This window comes from Triplophysa rosa, linkage group LG2 (assembly GCF_024868665.1).
Source record: "Triplophysa rosa linkage group LG2, Trosa_1v2, whole genome shotgun sequence".
Taxonomy (NCBI): Eukaryota; Metazoa; Chordata; class Actinopteri; order Cypriniformes; family Nemacheilidae; genus Triplophysa; species Triplophysa rosa.
The window spans coordinates 21,727,373-21,747,169 of NC_079891.1; the positions used below are offsets into that span (position 1 = coordinate 21,727,373).

The 19,797-nt window shown below is 37.7% G+C and overlaps 1 protein-coding gene and 1 long non-coding RNA gene across 5 annotated transcripts in view; one reads left to right on the top strand and one right to left on the bottom strand.

The window, feature by feature from the left end:
• dab2ipb (DAB2 interacting protein b) overlaps positions 1 to 19,797 on the top strand; it is a 147,680-nt gene that overhangs the window by 51,240 nt on the left and 76,643 nt on the right. The window contains exon 1 of one of the 4 annotated variants that reach the window (XM_057349262.1): positions 522 to 649. The exons of 2 other annotated variants lie outside the window; for them this stretch is intronic. Coding sequence is in view for 1 of the 2 variants with exons in the window: in XM_057349237.1 (XP_057205220.1) it covers positions 19,007 to 19,130 (124 nt within the window). In the remaining variant the exon portion in view is untranslated. Of the gene's footprint in view, positions 1 to 521; positions 650 to 18,681; positions 19,131 to 19,797 lie in introns of those variants that run through there. One more of the 4 variants, XM_057349237.1, reaches the window with a different exon arrangement.
• On the bottom strand, positions 8,835 to 9,870 carry LOC130563627 (uncharacterized). The gene is made up of 3 exons (XR_008964140.1): positions 9,781 to 9,870; positions 9,552 to 9,586; positions 8,835 to 9,204 (listed from the first exon to the last, which is right to left on the bottom strand). It is a non-coding gene; the product is annotated as an uncharacterized LOC130563627 (long non-coding RNA).

Below are 19,797 nucleotides of genomic sequence, written 5' to 3' on the forward strand. Positions count from 1 at the left end.
TGATTGGTTCAATATCCGTCTGGAATTTAGCTTTCCCTGCTCTTGACCCCGCCCTCTCTCTGCCCTGAGGGCGTCAAAGAACAACGGCATTCCCTAACACAGCCGTGCGCAGGCGTACACGTGTATGTTTGTGTGTCATCTATAGAATGAGAAGAACAGCAGGAAAGGGAAATACGAGTCTTACTCCTCTTACAAACAGACATGTACACAGTCTTACATAATGACTGAATGACTAATGAAAGTACATGGGGAAGTTTTATAGGAAAAGTCTTCCTTGAAATTTTATTTTAGTTCTTAATGAAGAAACTACAAAACTCTCTTTCACGCATCTCTCTCTCTCCCTCGCTCGCTCTGTTTGCTTGCATGGCTTAGATCTTTTGTGAAGGGGAGGGTCTGAACTCTGTCTGCAGTCAATGCCCCTGCCGGAGTCTAGCGCTAACATACACACGCTCTCACTCTCTCCCGCTCTCACACACACATACCTCCTACTCCCACTACAAAGGGAGGAAAAGAGAGTGTGTTAAAGAAAAAGGGAGGAAAAGAAAGGAAGAGAGTTTGGATATAACAGAACTTCATCTGCACGTGAACTGTTGGCTCACCATGTGCTGTTAAACGGGATGGTGTGAGGTCTTTTATACAGTGTTTAGAGGTAAGGGATTCATTTTCACTCTTCTGCTGGTGACAGTGTGTGTGTGTGTGTGGACAGGTGAAAACTTGCCAGAACTTCCCACATTATCTGAAGAACTCTAACATGCTGACTGTTTTCTATGAACGCTATGAAATCTGATTTTATTTTTAATATAGTTTATAGATTTAATGTATATTTTTGTAGTCATAGCAAACACGGCACAGTGAGAGGGGACTTTTATCAATGCCTTGTGTTTATGTATTATCATCTTTTATTTCTAGTACAGAAACGAATGCCTTTACCCAAAATTATAATATATGATAAACTCCTCTTTGGTCAGTATAGAAAGTTCACGTCTACTTATTTTTGACTTTTTCACACCAACTCCATTACAACTAGACCTGTCAATCTATAAAAACCAATGTAATAAACCAACCACAGCTCTGCATCAAACAGCGATTTCCTTTTACAATCACATATTGTTCCCGTAACAGTCTGTGCCAAATGTGAGTGTCATGAACACGAATGCATTCTATATACTGCTGCTTTCTGTACATCTAAAATAGAGACCACCCTTGACCACGTGTACATGCGTGTGAACACCCAACATGTGTGAAAAGGTGTGAATCCTTATCCGTCTTTAATCCACCACTCTTGTGTTCCAAATCCATGTCCTCGGTTGGAGGGCACTCCATGCAGTACTGTATTCATGGATCATTGTTGCTCTATTAATAGCCTGAAGCAGGGAGTGAGTCTGCAGCTGGAGGGAAGGAAGTGGGCCTGGAGAGCTCAGGGATTAGCAGGGGTCACTGCACCGGGGGCCCTGTACTGCCCCTTCCCTGCAACTGTGCTTTTTGGGAATGCTCAAATTCAGACAGTACCGGACTGTAGGTGGTGATCAAGGAGCGATGAATGAATGGCGTTGTGGTACTCTTTTGATGCGGAATTCCTTTGCGTGGTGCATGTCCTCAAGTACTGGAGATCTTGTGAACTTAATATCCTGATATGACCGACAGTTGTCAAACAGCTAATCCTTACCAGAATAAAATGAAGGCGACAGACGGGAAGTAAAAGACCCAGTCTCCCCAGCACGATGCTGCTGTCGCAGCTATAGTAGGACAATATCCACGCCACGGTCAGTCATATTATTCCGAATTAGGGAGATGAATTAAAAATAGAAAGTAACAATTGATAATAGATTCTCATTTAAATTGATAAACAGAGTCTCTAATGCTTTTTCAGTGTTCCCACATATGTTATGACATACACACACGGTGGGTTTATTCCGCTGGGACTCTACCTGTGGAATGTTAACTGCATTTTTCACTTGTCATACTACACAAACAATCTTTTCTCTCGTCTGCGAATCTCTCTCATCCCTCTCTCGGAATGTTTTTTTCCTGCTTTGCTTCAGTCAGTCATAGCTCAACCCGAATAATTTCAGACCTCTCCAATTTAAACTTTTCTAGTGCTTTTTGCATCTAAAACTTTCCGTTGGCTCAGTTAAAGTTTTGTAAGTTTAAAGGAGCACCTGTTGGAACAGATTGTTGCCACAAGTGATAAATCCATAGAGCCTGAGCAAATTAAACAAGTTAGATGTAATTCTTACAGTTTTTTCCCCCTGACACTTGTACCCAGTCTCGAAGTTTGGACTGTGTCTGTAAGCATTTCATTTGTGAGGACAGGACCATGCAATAGATTGGCACAATGAAAAATTGGTAGAGTATCTTTGATAATGTTTAGTCGTTTTTTTTACTGAGAATTATTGTAAGGAACAATTTAATCCACAATGTTAGAGTGTGGCAGAAATCATGCATTAAAGGGCCAAAAAGGAAAATTCTTGCATCATTTATTCACCCTCATGTCATACCATGTACGACTTTCTTTCTTTTACAGAACACAAAAGGAGATATTTTGAAGAACGTTGGTAACCAAACAACACCCGCCCCCATTGCCTTCCATTGTATAGACACGAAACCTTTCTTCTTTAACAGAAGAAAATCAGGTTTTAAACAACACGAGTGAGACTAAATAAGGACAGGATATTCATTTTGGGTGACCTACCCCTTTAACATAACCAAGTTTGGTTTAGTTGATTCACACCTTCTGCAGATCATTTCTTCATAACCTGCCCACCATGACTTGTCCTATGTAAAAAAAAGAAAATATCAAAATGTTAAAGTTGCTTTTTCTATAGAGGGAAAATGTGTGGTGATGACATGATGTTCAATTTAAGTTTTTGATGAAAGAGTCTTTTTGTGATTGACATAAACTGTACTACTAGATAAAAAGTAAAAGTAGTTTTCTTTTTGGTCAAGTCTTATCTCACCTAGGGGTGTATCAATAAAAAATAGGGGCATTCCACTCATTCTAGTGTCACTGTGGGTTGACATTTCATGACTTTTTGCTGTATTGTGTTAAAACTTGCCTCGCTAACGTTGCAAAACACAAGCCGTGTGTGTGTAAAACAGGCTGCTAATTGTTCTTTTTGCGTTACTGAAAATGACTTGGTCATCTGATCATTTCCTGAAACACATCTATTAATGAAGTGCAGTTGACACAGAGCTATTATAAAAGATCAGTCATTACGACTGCTGTCACACATACACAGCAGAGAGAATGATGACAGACTTTTTTGTGTTTTTAACAGATCACATGCTCTGAGATCTCCAAATGCATTTCAACTTCTTGTTATAAAGAAAATCTATTTGACCAAAAAACTAGGGACTTTCTACAAAGTTCCCCCAGCAGCTCAAGTGTAGATTGTTTGCCGTTGTCATGGCAACAGCACATGAGTGTGTAAGCGAGGGAGGCTGAGGAAACCTCTGATAGTTGCTGTGATGTGTCATGCTGTTAGTGACGTGTGTTTGACACTTTGACCCCGAGCCCTGGCATCCACACACACACAGACACACAATGCCCTTCATGTTTGTCCATGAACAAAACAGGAAAAGACATTAATGCTTAGTTTCATTCTCCTCCACAAATACACTTGCCACTCGACACATGTTTCTGACTGAATAATGACTTATCAGGACACAGACGAGACAATTTAATCTGTTGTTCCTCAAGGAGTGTTTGTACTATAACTTCAACAATTTAAGGTTGATTAGAATATCACTTACGCTCGTCTAACGTATACCCACATTTATTCATTTCTAAAAGCATCACTGTCAAATATATGCTTACATTCTTAAGCCCTATTCGCACGGGATTAGTATTATCTGGGGACCTCGTGTGATTTAGAAATTACCTCCCCACATCTGTATTTCATGTGGCGCATTTGCACGGGATAAGTGAAGCCTGTGATTTTACTCAAATTATGGACTTATTTCTTGGATATGATGTCAAGGCTTTGCCTATAGTTTGTATAGCCTATATTTGTATGGTGTATAATAAAGCCCAAAACGACAGTGTTGGCAGGTATGCATATGACCCAGCATCGAAATAATATCAAAACACTTTTACACAGCCTCCATTATTCGCAACCGGTGGATAAAACCTTGAAAAATGATATATGAGCCTGCCAAATCACATTGATGCCAATTCACACGGGACTAATATTAACACAGGACCTCAGTGTTCGTCAAAATATGGTAGGTAATTTAGACGCACAAAATGTGTCAGGTCACAACAGGAAGAGTAAAGAATGTGTATCATTTCCAATTGTTCCCCCTGAACACACAGGGATACAGGCATACACAGAGAGCTGTGGTATGTAAAGAGCTGTGAAGTTTTTGTTATTTGCAATCTGTTCATAAGTCTTTTAGGGTCTTCTTAAATCTCTTTTTAATACATCAAGGTGAAATATTTATATGTGGATGGATGAATGTTACTTTAAAATAACTTGCAAGACATCAAGGCTTTGAATTCCCTGTGATGTACAGTATTACTGAGTGGAAGCTGTATATGAATATTTATTCAAGATACTGTCTGTGATGAACAACATCTTACAGATAAACTCTTTGTCTACATCATATGAAGACACTTTCATACTGTATTGTTTTTAAGAGGCTTGTAAAAGCATTCTGATGCAAATGATGTCGTTATGATTCAATATCATTTTGTTATCCACAATGCCTCTATTTTTTGGTAAGAGAGTCTGAAACGCATTGCAGACCACCTACAATGTTTGAGGTCAGAGCTGTGTGTGGAGCTCCAGAAGGAGAGGATCATATTTGTTTATTTTGTCAGAACGCACCTCTTTTTTGTCTCTTTTTTTGTCTATCATTGGGCATGTGACGTGCTGGTCATAATCTCATGACCTAGCTAGTTCTTCTATTCATTCATTTTATTGTTGTGTACAATTTCAAGTTGCATAATTTATATTGCAACACACCTGTTTTAAGTGCACTTGAAACTTAATTATCACATTTATAAACATTACAGTACATATGTTAACTGCCTTTTGATTTCTGCTGACAGACAGCATGGAAAAAGCCCAAACTGTCTATAAAGTATAGTTATAAATATATATAGCATATGCATAAAGCATTATCTTATACCAAATCCCCCAATTTTTACTAAATTGACAAAAAACCTCTGATACTACTTAGGTATTTATTATGTGTTCATTTATTTGTTCTCTCCTTTTCTTCAATTCCCATAAATGGGTCTGTGCATGTGCATACAGTATGAATAAGACTCTTCATCTTTCGCTGCGTATATGCGTATGTTGTACTGCAATTACATGTGCATGTGAGCTTGTGTATGTGAACACGTGTGCAAGGTGTTGCATAACAATCTGTCAGAAGCACAGTATTGATATGTGATCATCAAAGACAGAGCTCTCGACCTCAAGACAGTCAAAACGTAAGATAAAAGAGTGTCTGATTTGCTGTGCGCGAAGAGGATAAGCAATTACAATTTCAAAGATACTAACAAAAGGCATGTGCATTTGAAATGTATAAGGCTGTAGCTCAATGTGTATAATTATGCCTCTTCCTCTAATCGTTTTTATTTTCTTTTTTTTAAGTTTTTTTTTTTTGTAGATGCATCCATGTTATAGTTAAAGGGATAGTTCACTCAAAAATGAAAATTCTCTAATCATTTGTCATCAATCAGATCTCATCTCCCATTAACTGCCATAGTATTTATTTTCCCTATGGGAGTCAATGGGGGATGAGTTCGGTTTTATTACTGACATTCTTCCAAATATCTTCCTCTGTGTTAAGCAGAACAAACACATTGATACAGGTTTGGAACAACCTACAGTCGTGGCCAAAAGTAGTGGCAGTGACATAAATGCTGTGTTTTGCAAAGTTTATGCTTAGGCTGTTGTGGTGTTCATTCACGTTGTTTATAGATTATTATGTGGAGTGATCAGACACATTTTAATTAATTGCAAAAAAAAGCAACTCCCCAGATGTCAATCCCATATGAAAAACCTCAATCTTCAAAAAGCGAGTGGATGAGCAGAAGCACACAATTTGTGATCAACTCAGCAAGATAAGGCAAGAAATGGTTGCCATCAGTCAGGATTTGGCACAGAAGCCAATATCCAGCGAATTGCAAAGGTTATGAAAAACAAGGCCCAGCACTAATATCCAGTATACCATAGAAACATGTGGCAAAACAATCTACAAATACAGAAGCAGCAAACTTAGCAAAACACAAAATTTATGTCACTACCAATACTTTTGGGTGAGTAAATGATGACAGAATTTTCATTTTTGGGTGAACTATCCCTTAACCTTAAACCTTAATTGCGTTTGATCATCGTTTCTTCATGATATATGTTCAGAAATTGCACACGTGCAGTTTATTGTTGAAAAGTGTCAGCTTTTTATCATCCTAATGTTTTTACAGAGGGGTCAAACCAGTGAAAGACAGTGTGGGATCTTGCAAATAAAAAAGGTTTGCTTTCCAAGCATGTGATAATAGATTTTTGTGGCTGTTGGCTAACATGAGCTTGGCTGAAATTGGCGCGCAACATCCGGACAAAATGTAAAATTATAATGGGTATTAATGCGTTCTGTTGTCTCGTCGGGTCGCATCTCGCCGCGCCGCATGCAGTGTAACCGGTTTCTTAACTTTTGTTTGCCGTTTACCATGGATACATTTTTCTTCTAGTATGAAGCTGTTTTTAAACGGAAGGTTTGAACACCTAAACATGTTGTTGACACATCCTCTACATCCTCCAAATGATTTCAGGGAAAACTGGGTCAGCTGCTACTGTGAATGTGTCATTGTATTTTGGGTTATTGTCTTTTTTCTCTTTAGGCACACACATACACTAACACATTACATGCAAACTAGCTTTTATTGTAACATTCTATTAAAGCAAAACATACAGTAAGTGCTTTATGAGCTAAAACATTTAATACTTTAAAAAGCAATAACTTTTTCCAGGTTTTTTCTTTTTCTCCTTCAGAGACAAATTATTTTATTCCTCATAACGTTCTTGTAACACTTCACAAACAGACGGAAGGAAGGACGATGCCACACAGGAAACTGGTGATAGTTTATTGCAGGGGATAGGTGAACAGAGGACAGGCAAGTAATTCCACAAACAACAGGTAACATCAGGTAAGTAATTCCACAAACAACCAGAGGTGGACGAAGTACACAACTTCCTTACTTGAGTGAAAGTACGGATACTACTGGTCAAATATTACTCCACTACAAGTAAAAGTTGTAAAGACAGATTCTTACTTAAGTAAAAGTACAGAAGTACGTGCTTTTAAAAGTACTCAAGTATTAAAAGTAAATGTCCTTTATGTCAGTTGTGCATTGTTTTATTGTCGTATACCTTATGCCTCTGAAGCAACCTACTGAATACACTGAGTAGCTCACAGTATCGGTGGTATTAAAGGAGTAGTTCACTTCAAAATTTGCCCCCATTGACTTTCCATAGTCATTTTTATTCCTACTATGGAAAGTCAATGGAGGCAAATTTTGCAGTGAGCAACTCCTTTAAGAGCTTTATATGTTTAGCACATATATGTTTAGTTTAGATATAATCCTGTATGATCATTTAGCCTAATTATCCTCATTAGCCCCCTAGGCCTATATGTATTTATGAGAAGTGTTCTTTTATTTTGTATATTCCCTTTACCAGTTTTAGCAGCAACTTACCAGTAAGTAGTAAGATTCTTGTAAATAGTTAAGTGTAGAAGCCATGTGTTTGTTGGATTTATTACCATAATTTAACTACAAACATAAACTATAGCTAGTATAATAATGAATATAATGAAACTATGGTATTTTTAGTTGCTGTGGTTTTACTAAAGATTATTAATTGGAGTATGGTTACTATATATAGAAAATGGTAAATTTGTGGATACTGTGGTTTTACTGCAAATACCACCCCTGCAGAAAAAAAACAATGAATAATTGAATTAGAATTAGATTTTTTTAATTAAATTCCTCTTTGTAGTGTGTTTGGGGTTTTATTCCAATAGGATTTACCATCCCATCAATAGAATCCATCACATACAAGTAGACAACAAGTATCCATAGTACAATTCCCATTAAATCCACTACATTTTATGTTGTATTTTGGGCAGGGTTCCATTGTTTTTATTTCAACAGGAATACTTCAACTATAGTTACTTCAGTAAAAACATCATTCATTTTCCAAATCGCTTTAAATGATATAGCAGCAGATCAGAAGTTAACACGCATGCGTAGCTTAAGGTGTATGTGATGCTTATTTACCGTTTAGCCGTTATGCCGATCATTTTCATGACAATGTTTCTACGATCTTTGACTGATCGTAACCCACAGATGATTACTCCACACTTTATCATGTTCCTCTATTTGCCTTTTTAGAGCGCTATCAATGGTGTAGCTGCGCCGTCGTTTACATTAGTTTAGCGGGAAAGATCCCAGAGTTGCCAGATTTGCGTTAAAAAAAATCTGCCAAATGGCCATTCAAAGCTTGCCGGAATACCGCGAGCATAGGAAATCTGAAATTCTTGGCAACAGTAAAAGGTCCTGGCAGTTCGCAAGCCAGATAAATTGCGCACGCAGGAAACCCCGCTGCTTAGAAACCATTTTCTACTTTTGGACCTTTTTATAAATGTAGTGGAGTAAAATGTATGATATTTGTCTTTCAAATGTAGTGAAGTTAAAGTACAAGTACTCCGAAAAAAATAATACTCAAGTAAAGTTCAGATATTAAAAAAGTGTACTTAAGTACAGTACTCAGGTAAATTTACTTCGTTACTGTCCACCACTGCAAACAACAGGTAACATCCACAGGTAAGTAACTCCACAAACAACTGGTAAGTACAAAGTCGCCGCTAGCGCAAACATAATACAATAAGACCTGACCCTGAACAGAACAAAATACAAGGAATATAAAGAGTCCATGGAATGACGATCATTTGTGGGTGCAATCATCAGTCTCAGTTGCGGGTGTAATCAAAGATGGTGATGAACTGGTGCAAAGGATTATGGGGGGGTGTAGTCCGTGACTGTTAAAGGCTCAGTGAATATGAGTCCATGGGGTGAAAACACGGGGAAAGCTGGCAGGCGAACACAAGGGGGCAGACAGGACCGTTACAGTTCTCCTCTCTCCAGGGGCTGATGCCTGTTTCTTTTCCATCCATAATGAGGTTCTATGGCATTATCTACAGCAAGAAAACATCTTCAGTACATTGATCTTATCATAGTCTGCCAAATTTACATTTGATAATTTTACATTCTAAATCGGTTTAAAACTACCATGTCTCACCATACAAGGTGCAAGGTTAGTAGATGTGAACTTCAGCTAGATCATTAATGTTAATTGGAGCAGATACAGTTATCTCAAAGTCAGTAAATTGCCACCATTGAAGACATGCTGTATTGGAACAGACTATATATGTGTGATTGCAACAAGATGCACTAAATAAATAAGCTTTAAAGAGAAAGAAATGTGAAATTAAAGTAAAGAAATATTTTTTAGAAACTACATCAAGCATGTTTAAAATCTTACCAGCATTAATGTTCTCTGTATTAATGACTCCAGCCCTAAAAAATAGTTAAAACAATGCTAGTGAAACTTTTCTCACATTTCTTCAAAAGAAAATGTGAAGTGTTTTAGATGATGTTTACATATTGAAAGAATGAAGCAGCTTGAATGTTGTTTTTAGTTACAGATGCAACCTTTGTGTGAAGGTATCATAGTATCATGACATACAGTTTAATACTTTTAAAATTCTTACCTAGACACATATTTATAGTAGCCAGTCATATCAGGGGTACGCACACGTAAGGGATATGATGTCTTCCCAATCACCACCACAGCATTGGATGGATAAGGATCATCCTGACACTGGACAGGAATCTTTAAGACACAAAAACACAACATTTATGCCATTTACATCGACATGTTTTTTTTCTGCTAATATAGTAATTGTTTGAGGGCTGTAATTGGAAATTTACCCCTTAGAATATCTGATGCTATTATTACAATCAATAATTTTTGTGTTTTCAAATATTTATTATTATTCATTTACAATAATGTAAAATATATGAAACATAAACTGAACTTTTGAACGACTGAGTACATCAACTATTTTGCTTCAACAAAATGTTTGCATACACAGTACAATTTTTTGTATTATGTAACCGGTTCGCATATTTGAAGAATTCTATAATTATTGGAACTATACATAGTGGCATACTTGAAAATGTTCAGATCATATGATTATTATATCATTTTGCACATTTATTTTTAGGTCAAGCAGCTGATTATTACAATTTTCACAACTGACTCACACCATCACACAACACTCAAATCATGAATGGCGGACATTCCGTCATCTTTACTAAACAAAATGGCATCCAAAACAAGGCCACTAGCACATCAAAACACAAAACTAGCAAACGGTCTGGTGTCATAATTTAATGTTACTCAGAGACTTACCTCTATATTTTCAGCTGTGTGGCAAACAAACAACTTCCAAATTCTATGGGAAAACATGCCCAAGGATGTTGGACGCTTAATTAAGTTAACAATTTAAAGACGTTTGTTTACTTTTTTGTATTTAAGAATTTTAAAACACTCTTTATTCTGACTTTATTTAACCTTTTACAATCATAACCCCACAAGGAATTTACAGTATACTCCAATATTACAGATTTCTTGCGATTACCAACTGCCACGTCGAAGACTTTTCAGGAAATGAATTTGTACAGTATGACGTCAAGTGGCATGTGATGCATGAGTATGCTAATTGAACTTTCACCTGTTTTTTCCCTTTTTTAGTAATATTAAGTGATCATAATATGGAGGGCATTAAAGTTCTTTCTCACACAAAGTTTTATTACTTCAACTGGACCGACAATTGCAGTTTGTAGCAGCCTACTTCCTCTTACCTGTGTCCTAAGGTTGCGTGTCCCATTGCTGTCTCTGGATGACTTTCCAGTCCTGTTGCAGCTGTTTATTTTATATCCCTACATTACAGATTTGATATTTAGAAAATATTATAAAATGTATTTGTTTTAAATTACATATTGATTACTCCATGTAGTCTTCCTCTGGTCTCCTCTTAATTGATGTTTTGTCTCATCCTTTTTAAAGGATGCCTTAACATTTTGCTTTTTGTATCCATTTAACAAAACGTTGTAAATTATCCACAGTATTGTCTTAAAAGCTAAGAAGGCTGTTTTTCTCCTTGTATAAAACCAGCTTTCCAATTTTACTACATTTGCCTTTAGAAGTCTGAACGACCAATGAAATCGAGCCTTTCCGGCCTATAATTTGCAAGTAGAAACAGCATGCAGATCTTTTTGTATATGGAGGTCAGCAGATGCTTTTGTGAAGGGTCTAAAGCCCAAATGCTGTGTGATACTATGTGACTAGTTAAAAAATGATGTTTTGCTGATATTCCTGCCCCTCAAATAACCATCAGTGTCATGCAAGTTGTTGTATTTACATTGATGTGAACTTGTGGTTTTGTGATCTTAACTTTCTGCATCACAAATAGATGCTCAGAATGCCCCTTTGAGCCCCACAAGGTGGCGATTTAGACACTTGTGCTTAGACACTTTAGACACAATTCTGTCATCATTTTCCCTCTAGTTGTTCTAAATCTGTATAAATGTCTTTGTTCTAAAGATCACAGAGAAAGATATTTGGACGAATGCTTGTAACCAAACAGTTCTTGGCCACCATTGACTACCATAGTAGTGTTGAACACAAAAGAAGCTATTTTAAAGAATGTAGGAAAGCAAACAGTTCTGGGGCGCTGTTGACTACCATTGTGATTTTTCCTACTATGGTAGTCAATGGTTCCAAATATATTTCTCTGTGTTCAACCAAACAAAGAAATGTATACAGATTTGGAACAACCACCTCTCTAATAATCTCTTCTATCATTTCTATCCCCTGGATCACAGGTAATTTCTCACATTATAGTACTTGTGTCCTGCATGAACGGCTAATTTCTTTTTATACTGTGTTCCCCTCTTGATGACAGTTTGGATGCATAACAGAATGTAGAAAGGCAGACATAAAGACATTTATAATCTGAATAAACATTTAGGGCAGTATAATAGTGTGCAGGTGTGTGTGTTTATATGCATGTCTCTGCATGTGCAGATCTGTTTTTGCTTTGTGTGCTGTGAGATTGACTTCTGTAAAGACTCTTTGGTCTCCAGAAGAGGGCACTGCTGGCACAGGGGAGATATTGCCAAATTGTTCTCTAATGGTTCAGTTGGGTCATTCTCACAGCCTTGAAACTAGAAAAGAGTCTGCAACACAGTGTCAAACCAACAACATATCATTTGTAAAAATGTCCTTAAAAATCATTGAAGCCTGTCAAAAACTTACTTCTGAGGACTTAAAGTGGTCTTCACTGTTTTGAAAAAAAACGTAATGTTTTACTTCTTTATAAGAATGTGTGTGTGTACAGTATGTGTGCGTAAACAGAAAGCCGTTAGAAGTCAATGTAAGTAGACCCTGGTCCCTGACAATCACTATCAGACTGTTCATCTATCTTGTCTCACCTCATTTTCTCGGTTCCCTTTGAAGAGCACATGAATTATATGTTATCCATACCTCTTCACCGACCCAATGCCAACCTTTGTTCTTTCCTCAGAGCTTTCCTCTGCGGCTGTTAAATAAGTGTGTGTGGGTGCGTAGAGTTTAGGCTACTTGTAAAGTGTGTTTTAGTGAAAGAGTGCTCTTGTAGAGTAGGGTGAGAATAAGAATGATCTGATAGCACGCCCTACTCTTCAACTTTCCACCCTCACATTGCCCTCTTGTTTCTCTCTTTTAACTTCCCATTTTCTTTCATGTCGTTTATGCGTTTTCCACAAGTTCAGTTCTCATATCTCTGTCCCACACCACGTCTGTCTCTCTCGGTTCCTCAGATTCAGTCTCACTGTGTGTGTGCGTGCGTGCGTGTGTGTGTATTTGTGTACAGATGTTGGAATGTTGGTTAGTACTGTGAGAAGGTCATATTTGCAATGACATGTCTATGTTTGGATGCATTAAAATATGTGACCCAGTCTAGGAAAATATTGCTAAAGTATTTTTGTGATACACATAAACTCGTCCTACATAATGTAAAGAACACTCTGTGAAAATATAACTTTTTAAAATTGTCTGAGGAAGGTCATGTGAAAGATTGAAATCATAGTGAAATTAAAGGTGCAGTGTGTGATATTAAGGAAGGTCTATTGACAGAAAAGCAATATAATATACATAACCATGTCTTCAGAGGTGTGTAAAGACCTTACATAATGAAGCTTTATGTTTTTATTATCTAAGAATGAGTTATTTTTATCTACATACACCACGGGTTCCCTTGAATGGAATTCATCATGTTGATTCTACAGTAGCCCTAAACGGACAAACTGCTCTACAGAGCGCGTTTCGTGAAAACGTTACCTCCTTCGGCAAAAAAGTAAAAATGTGACAACATCTTAGTTCTCTGTCAGCCACCGTAGTGCTTCAAAAGGGAACGGTGGAGTGAGCCGTTGGTTGCAATTCACTACCTCACCACTAGATGCCGCTAAAATTCGCAGACTGGACCTTTAATGCTTGAAATCAAACATTGATGCTCATAATTTCATAATTTTTACAGACTGGGTTACATATTGTAACAAGAATAACACAGAGTAGGAAGGAAGAGGCTGGAATCAGGGATGACTATTGCTGGCAAGTAAGCCTTTTATTCTCAAACACAAAAACACTTGCGCTTCTCGCGCTAATCTTAACTGTCCTTTTCAGACTCGTAAACTCAGTCCTTTCCGTCTCGCTTCCGGGTTGTCGCTCACTCTCCTCGTCCGCGTCTACCAGCAGTAGTCCCGATCTCTCTCCTCCATCAGCTCTGCCTCTATGCCTCCCCACGCCACTTGCTGGAATGAGACACAGGTGTTCGTACTTTTCGTCTGCCACACTCAATCCCTGCTCGTCTCCTCACTCTCTCTCCCGCTGCAGACTTCGCTAAACCACGCCCCTTCTGCCACACATATGTATAAATTTTGCTTAGAATTTCTGTGCAATCAAAAGTACATTTTGTAAAAGATTATTTCAACAGCATACACGCTTGTGGATATGATTCTACTTTGATACTGCAAAACTCACTGAAAAACAGTCAAATATTTGATGCCATTAACCTTGAAAACCTTGAGAGAAGTGAAAATACAGTCTTTCTCAAAAGTGCTTGGGAGACATAGAAATAGTTACAGTTCAGACAGTTGTAGAAATACAAAATTATAGGAAGCTTTAAAATGTTTTGTATGAATTTAACATTTGAATCCATTTGACTCTTTCTAAATATTGACCTTTAAATGCCGTTCTGATAAATTTGTGTCATTATAGTTCTTTAAATGCTTGGTCTAAAGTTTAAAGCTTTTCTTTTCTTTACTTTATCTGAAAAGTGTCCTACTTTTGAAACTTGTAAGTGATGTTATGTCCTTTTGTTCCTTTGCAGCTTTTGTAAGGGCCATTCAGAGAAAGCGTGTGCGGCTGAATCAGGCTGTCAATAGAAAGATAAATGACAAATCTTTTTTTAGCACAGATTTATCTTCTCTCCACTTCGCATGTATCTTTTTACTTGTGTTTTACTCGTTTTCCTTTGGTAAAGTAGATCTTTTGATACTCTTCCCATTCAGCAGAGTTAAGGTCAGATAGATAAGACACCAATCAGACCGGACCAAAACTTCATGCTTTCATTTCTTTAAAAGACAATGTACCACACACACACACAAAATCATTTGTTGAAATGAATCATAATAAAAAGCACAAAGCAGAAAATATTTTAAAGGAAGAGAACACAGTATCAAAGGTGTGCTGTGCCCTATAGCACACACACACACCAGTATAGACCCACTTTGTCTGTTCCTTTCTGAAAGCTGACTTCCTTGAATCTATAACGGTGTGTTTAAAACTCTTGTGTTCTAATCTGTCTCTGTTTGTGTGCTGTTGTCATTCTGGCATCTGGCAGGGCAAGATTGAGCATGCAAGAGATACGATACTTTTAAAAGTTCTCCGCTGTCCATCACTTTTCCTTCACACTTAAACTCATGCGCACAATGTTAAACTGTGGTTAACTGCCACAAGCTCTGAGCAAAAAATATTGAGAACAGGAAATGACCTCGATTCAGAGTTTGCCCCCTACTGTGACCCCAAGCAAACAGCTCTCTTTCACTGTCTAAGCAAAGAACAGTGGAGCTATGTGTGTTGTTGCGGTTATGTCTAACATGCAGTATTTTCAGTAGGTCTGCAGGGACGCATGGGGGGTATCCGGTAGTAATCCTGATACACTGACTTCATACATCCAGACAAGGGCTGAATTTAAGAGTTTTGTGTAAATTTACAGTTTGGCTGGTTTATGAGAAGTTAAGGGCTTGTCACCTGAAGAGTTCCAACAGTTTGACAGAAGGGGGTGGGTAGGGAATGATCTGAAAGACAGGAGGTTGAATGGATGACAATAGGCAAATTGTAAGGAGGGTTGAATTTCTGTGCATCCAGCTTCATTGAAGAGGTCGATGCTTGCAGACACACCAACAGGTGCTGTGGACTGCATTCCATTGTGTTCCTATACTGAGATGCTGATTCTCTCTTAAAGGCACAGTTCACCCAAAAAAAAAAAAAAAATTCTGTCTTTATTTACTCAACCTCGAGTTGTTCTAAATCTGTATAAGATATTTGGAATGCTTGTAACCAAACAGTTCTTGGCAGAAATTGCTTTATACATTTCTTTGTAATATTGAACACAAAATTAAGATATTTTGAAGAATGTAAGAAAGCAAACCGTTTTGGGGCACTTTTGACTACCATTGTAATTTTTCCTACTATAGTCAATGGTGGCCAAGAATTGTTTGGTTACAAGCATTCTTCCAAATATATTTTTCTGTGTTCATCAGAATGAAGAAATGTATACATACTTGGTACAACTTGAGGGTGAGCAAATGATGACAGTTTTTTTATTTTGGGGTGAACGGTCCCTTTAACTGTGGCCGGTGTACACGTGACACGTTTTTGTCACTAAGTATTGTTGGTATACTACTGTAGATATTGTTTGTTTTTACGTTTTGAAAATTTATTTACAAACATAAGGTGATGTTTGTAAGTCATTTGTGAATGTGTGTGTGTGTGTGTGTGTGTGTGTGTGTGTGTGTGTGTGTGTGCGCGTGTGTGCGTGTGTGTGTGTGTGTGTGTGTGTGTCTTTGTGTCCATCTGTTCTGCTGTATTCCAGCTGCTTAACCCACACCCCCAGCACTGGCTCCTGATTGGCTGATCAGAACCATGTCTTAGTGAACCTAGTCTGGGCCTCTTATAGGGATGCACCCCTAAAACCTGGACTAGAGTTTATCTAAAGCAGAAGCAGGGCAAACAATGGAATTTATTTAGCCCTTTGAAAGAGGTCTGCCAACATGCAGGCAGACTTAATGTCAGGATTTGTCTGAAGACAAAATTCGGGAATGTCATCCGGACAGGTTTCAAACCTCTAGCCTCTGGCCAAGCCTTTTATCTCACACACGAGTTTGGTTTTGCTTCACACCTGGACTGTTTTTTAAACATTCCTCAGTCTTGGTATTGGACTGGTTGGTTTAGTGTGGAGTGTGACGGGAGTTATGTGTGTAGAAAGTATTTGAGTGTAGAAAGATAACAAATGTCCTCCATATGTTCGTTTAGGATGGCCTGTAAAGCTTAAAAGTGAGATAGTTCAATTAAACATACTGTGTCTACGGAATAGTTCACCATAGTAAGAACAATTTCTTGGTAAATTTCTTTGTTCTGTTGAACACAAAAGAAAATATTTTGAAGAATGTAGGAAAGCAAACAGATCTGGGACACTCTTGACTACCATTGTCATTTTTCCTACTATGATAGCCAATGGTGGCCAAGAACTGTTTGGTTACAAGCATTCTTCCAAATATATTTTTCTGTGTTCATCAGAACAAATACATTTATATAGATTTGAACAACTTGAGGGTGAGTAAATGAAGACAGAATTTGTATTTTTGGGTGAACTGTCCCTTTAATAAGATTCAGATTCAAGCTACCCTTGTGGAATGCATTAAATATAGAATATGTTTGTCATAATGTAACTCTATAGGCACCAAATTTTTATGTAGGGAACTAAAAATAATTTTATTTAGTCTATAAATAGATTAACTATAAGTAGATTCTGAGGAAATAAAGGGATAAAGTAATCTTTTGAAGCAGAAGTTTTAAGAACTTCCCCTTTATAAATACGTGTCATTTATAAATATCCCTCATGTTGTTTATGCACTTGAAAATGTTCAGGGCAGATTTTACTCCTAGAAATGATCATGCGTAAGACCAAAAGAGACTTTTTTGGCTTTACATTTTAACAGTACAGTACGTGTGTTCCCTGATAATGAAACCACAACATTTGCATTTTTAACACAATGCTTGACCAATGGGGTATATGGGGTCGATGACATACTTCCGCTAAAATCCCAGCCATCCTTTTACATGACAAGAACACTCATATTTTCACTACCGTACTGTAATGTAAAACATTGTAAGTACTAGTGTGAACCAACATAGATTGAAAGGTTTGAAAGTACAGAATCTTTAATAATAATGGGACGTAAAAAATAATAATAAAACAATGTGTGAATCATTACAATAAATGAGAATTTAATTTAAATGAAAAAGTCACACAAAAATATAGTGGTACAAAATTAGCTTTCAACTAATTAGTCTTAAGCCCATTGCACATTGAGTCCGAAATTTGCGTCCGAAAATTTCGGACGTTAAAAAATAAATACGACCTCACGTTGTGTCAATCACATTTACACACTGCCTCCGATATTTTCGTCCGTCATAAAAAAATTCGGACCGGGTTCAATTTGCTGCGTTTTTCGCATCCGTAGGAATCGTTTTCAAAGGTGTTTTGGCTATTGTCCCTAATGTAAAACTCGTCCGATGCCACAGTTTGGTGCGAGTGTGTGCGCGCGTGTGTCCACACCTTAGACATACTGCCAGTCTCTGTTCAGGATCAATTGGTTCACGGAAATTGGTGGTCTTCTTTATAATATGTGGCTTCAGTATCGCTAGCAACGCGTCAAACTGAGCAACTGACATCCTGAAGTAAATTTGAAATCGGTCAGGATAATCCCTCAGTTCCATGATAAGGAGGTGGAACTCTCCTTCCTCGTTACGCAACCCGGACTGGATGGACTCAATATTTCCTCTTTATTTTTCTCTTTTTAAGAAGAGAGAGGACAACAAAATCGTCATCACTGCTTGAAGACTCCATTTTGTATTGTTTTGCGATTTTTTTCGCAACGGATTAATAAATACGCATCGGACTAAGCAACGTTTCTGTCCGTGACGAATTTTTAGGATGACGAATACGAAATAACGTATACGAAAATTTCGGATTGTATGTGCAAAGACCTTAAGTCTTTAAACAACATACAATTTCTTATTTTTCTTTTTCTTTTATATGTTTGGAGAGTAAAATATGTCCTGGACATGTTCGTTTTGGCAAGTTTAACCCTACACTCCATGTTCTCATGATCCATTCCGGGTTTTCACCCAAACCCTCCGTACAAACTTTGTCTTGCGGCTCTTCCTATGTTCAATGGAATACCTCTGCCTTCCCACTGCTTACAGGCAGTGTGTGTTAGAGAGAGAGAAAGCATGTGGCCCTGGAGATCCTTTTGAGCTTCAAAATTCAAGCAACAGAGGAGAGAGTAAGAGATAGTGAAGGCAAATTTGCTTCGTACAGTTGGACTTTTCCAAGCTCCTGGACTTCAGTGCTGGAATGGATTTCCTCTGATTTTTTTTGCATGTCACTGCACAACTGTTGCTTTTACACACAGGAGGGATCTTTAGTTTTAGTGGCTATAAGATAATAGCACAGGAGTGCGTGTCTGTGTGTGTCCTGTTGGATAAGTGAAGCCGTGGTTTGGGGCGTGTGTGTGTGTTTGTCTGACAGGAGCGCGCTTGGAGCTATGTCAGGTGTTACGCGGAAAGGTTCTGGGAGACCGGGATACTACTACAGACTCCTGGGTCGAACGAGGCTTCAGAGACAACGCAGTCGCTCCAGGAGTAGAAGCAGAGCCACAAACAATAGGGGTAAACATGATGTTCTAACCTTGTTACGTTGTTTCTGAAATATTCCCTATAGAATAGTTTCCCTATTGTTTAGTTGTTAAATGGCACAGTGCGTTTTGTTACCATAGTTCCAAGTATTGTATTTGTCACACATAGCTGCAGTATGTTACACTCATGGGATTAATGTACCACAGAAGAGAAACATATAATAGCCTTTCTATCAGCGTGCAACTGCCATAAACACAGTTATCACTGCTTTATTTATAGCGGCACTCTACAAGTACTTCACTTCTGTGGCTTGTCATGTTGCTCAAACTCTGAACAGGAACATTAGTTGACTGAACTCTTCAGAAGTGTACAAAGCAATGTATGGTAGTCAATAGGGTTCAAGAACTGTTTGGTTACAAGCATTTGTCCAAATATCTTTCTCTGTGATCAACCAAACAAAGAAAATTATACAGGTTTGGAACAACTAGAGAGTGAGTAATTCATGACAGATTTTTTGGGGGGAACTCTCCTTTAAGGAGAGAGAAGTTGCTCAGAACCATCAGTCATTATAGAAAGAGTTAAAGTTCACCCAAAAAGTTCACCCAAAAAATGTAAATTCTTTTGTTTTTTACACAGCCTTATATCATTCCAAACCTGTATGACTTTCTTTCTTCTGCACAACGCAGAAGAAGATATTTTG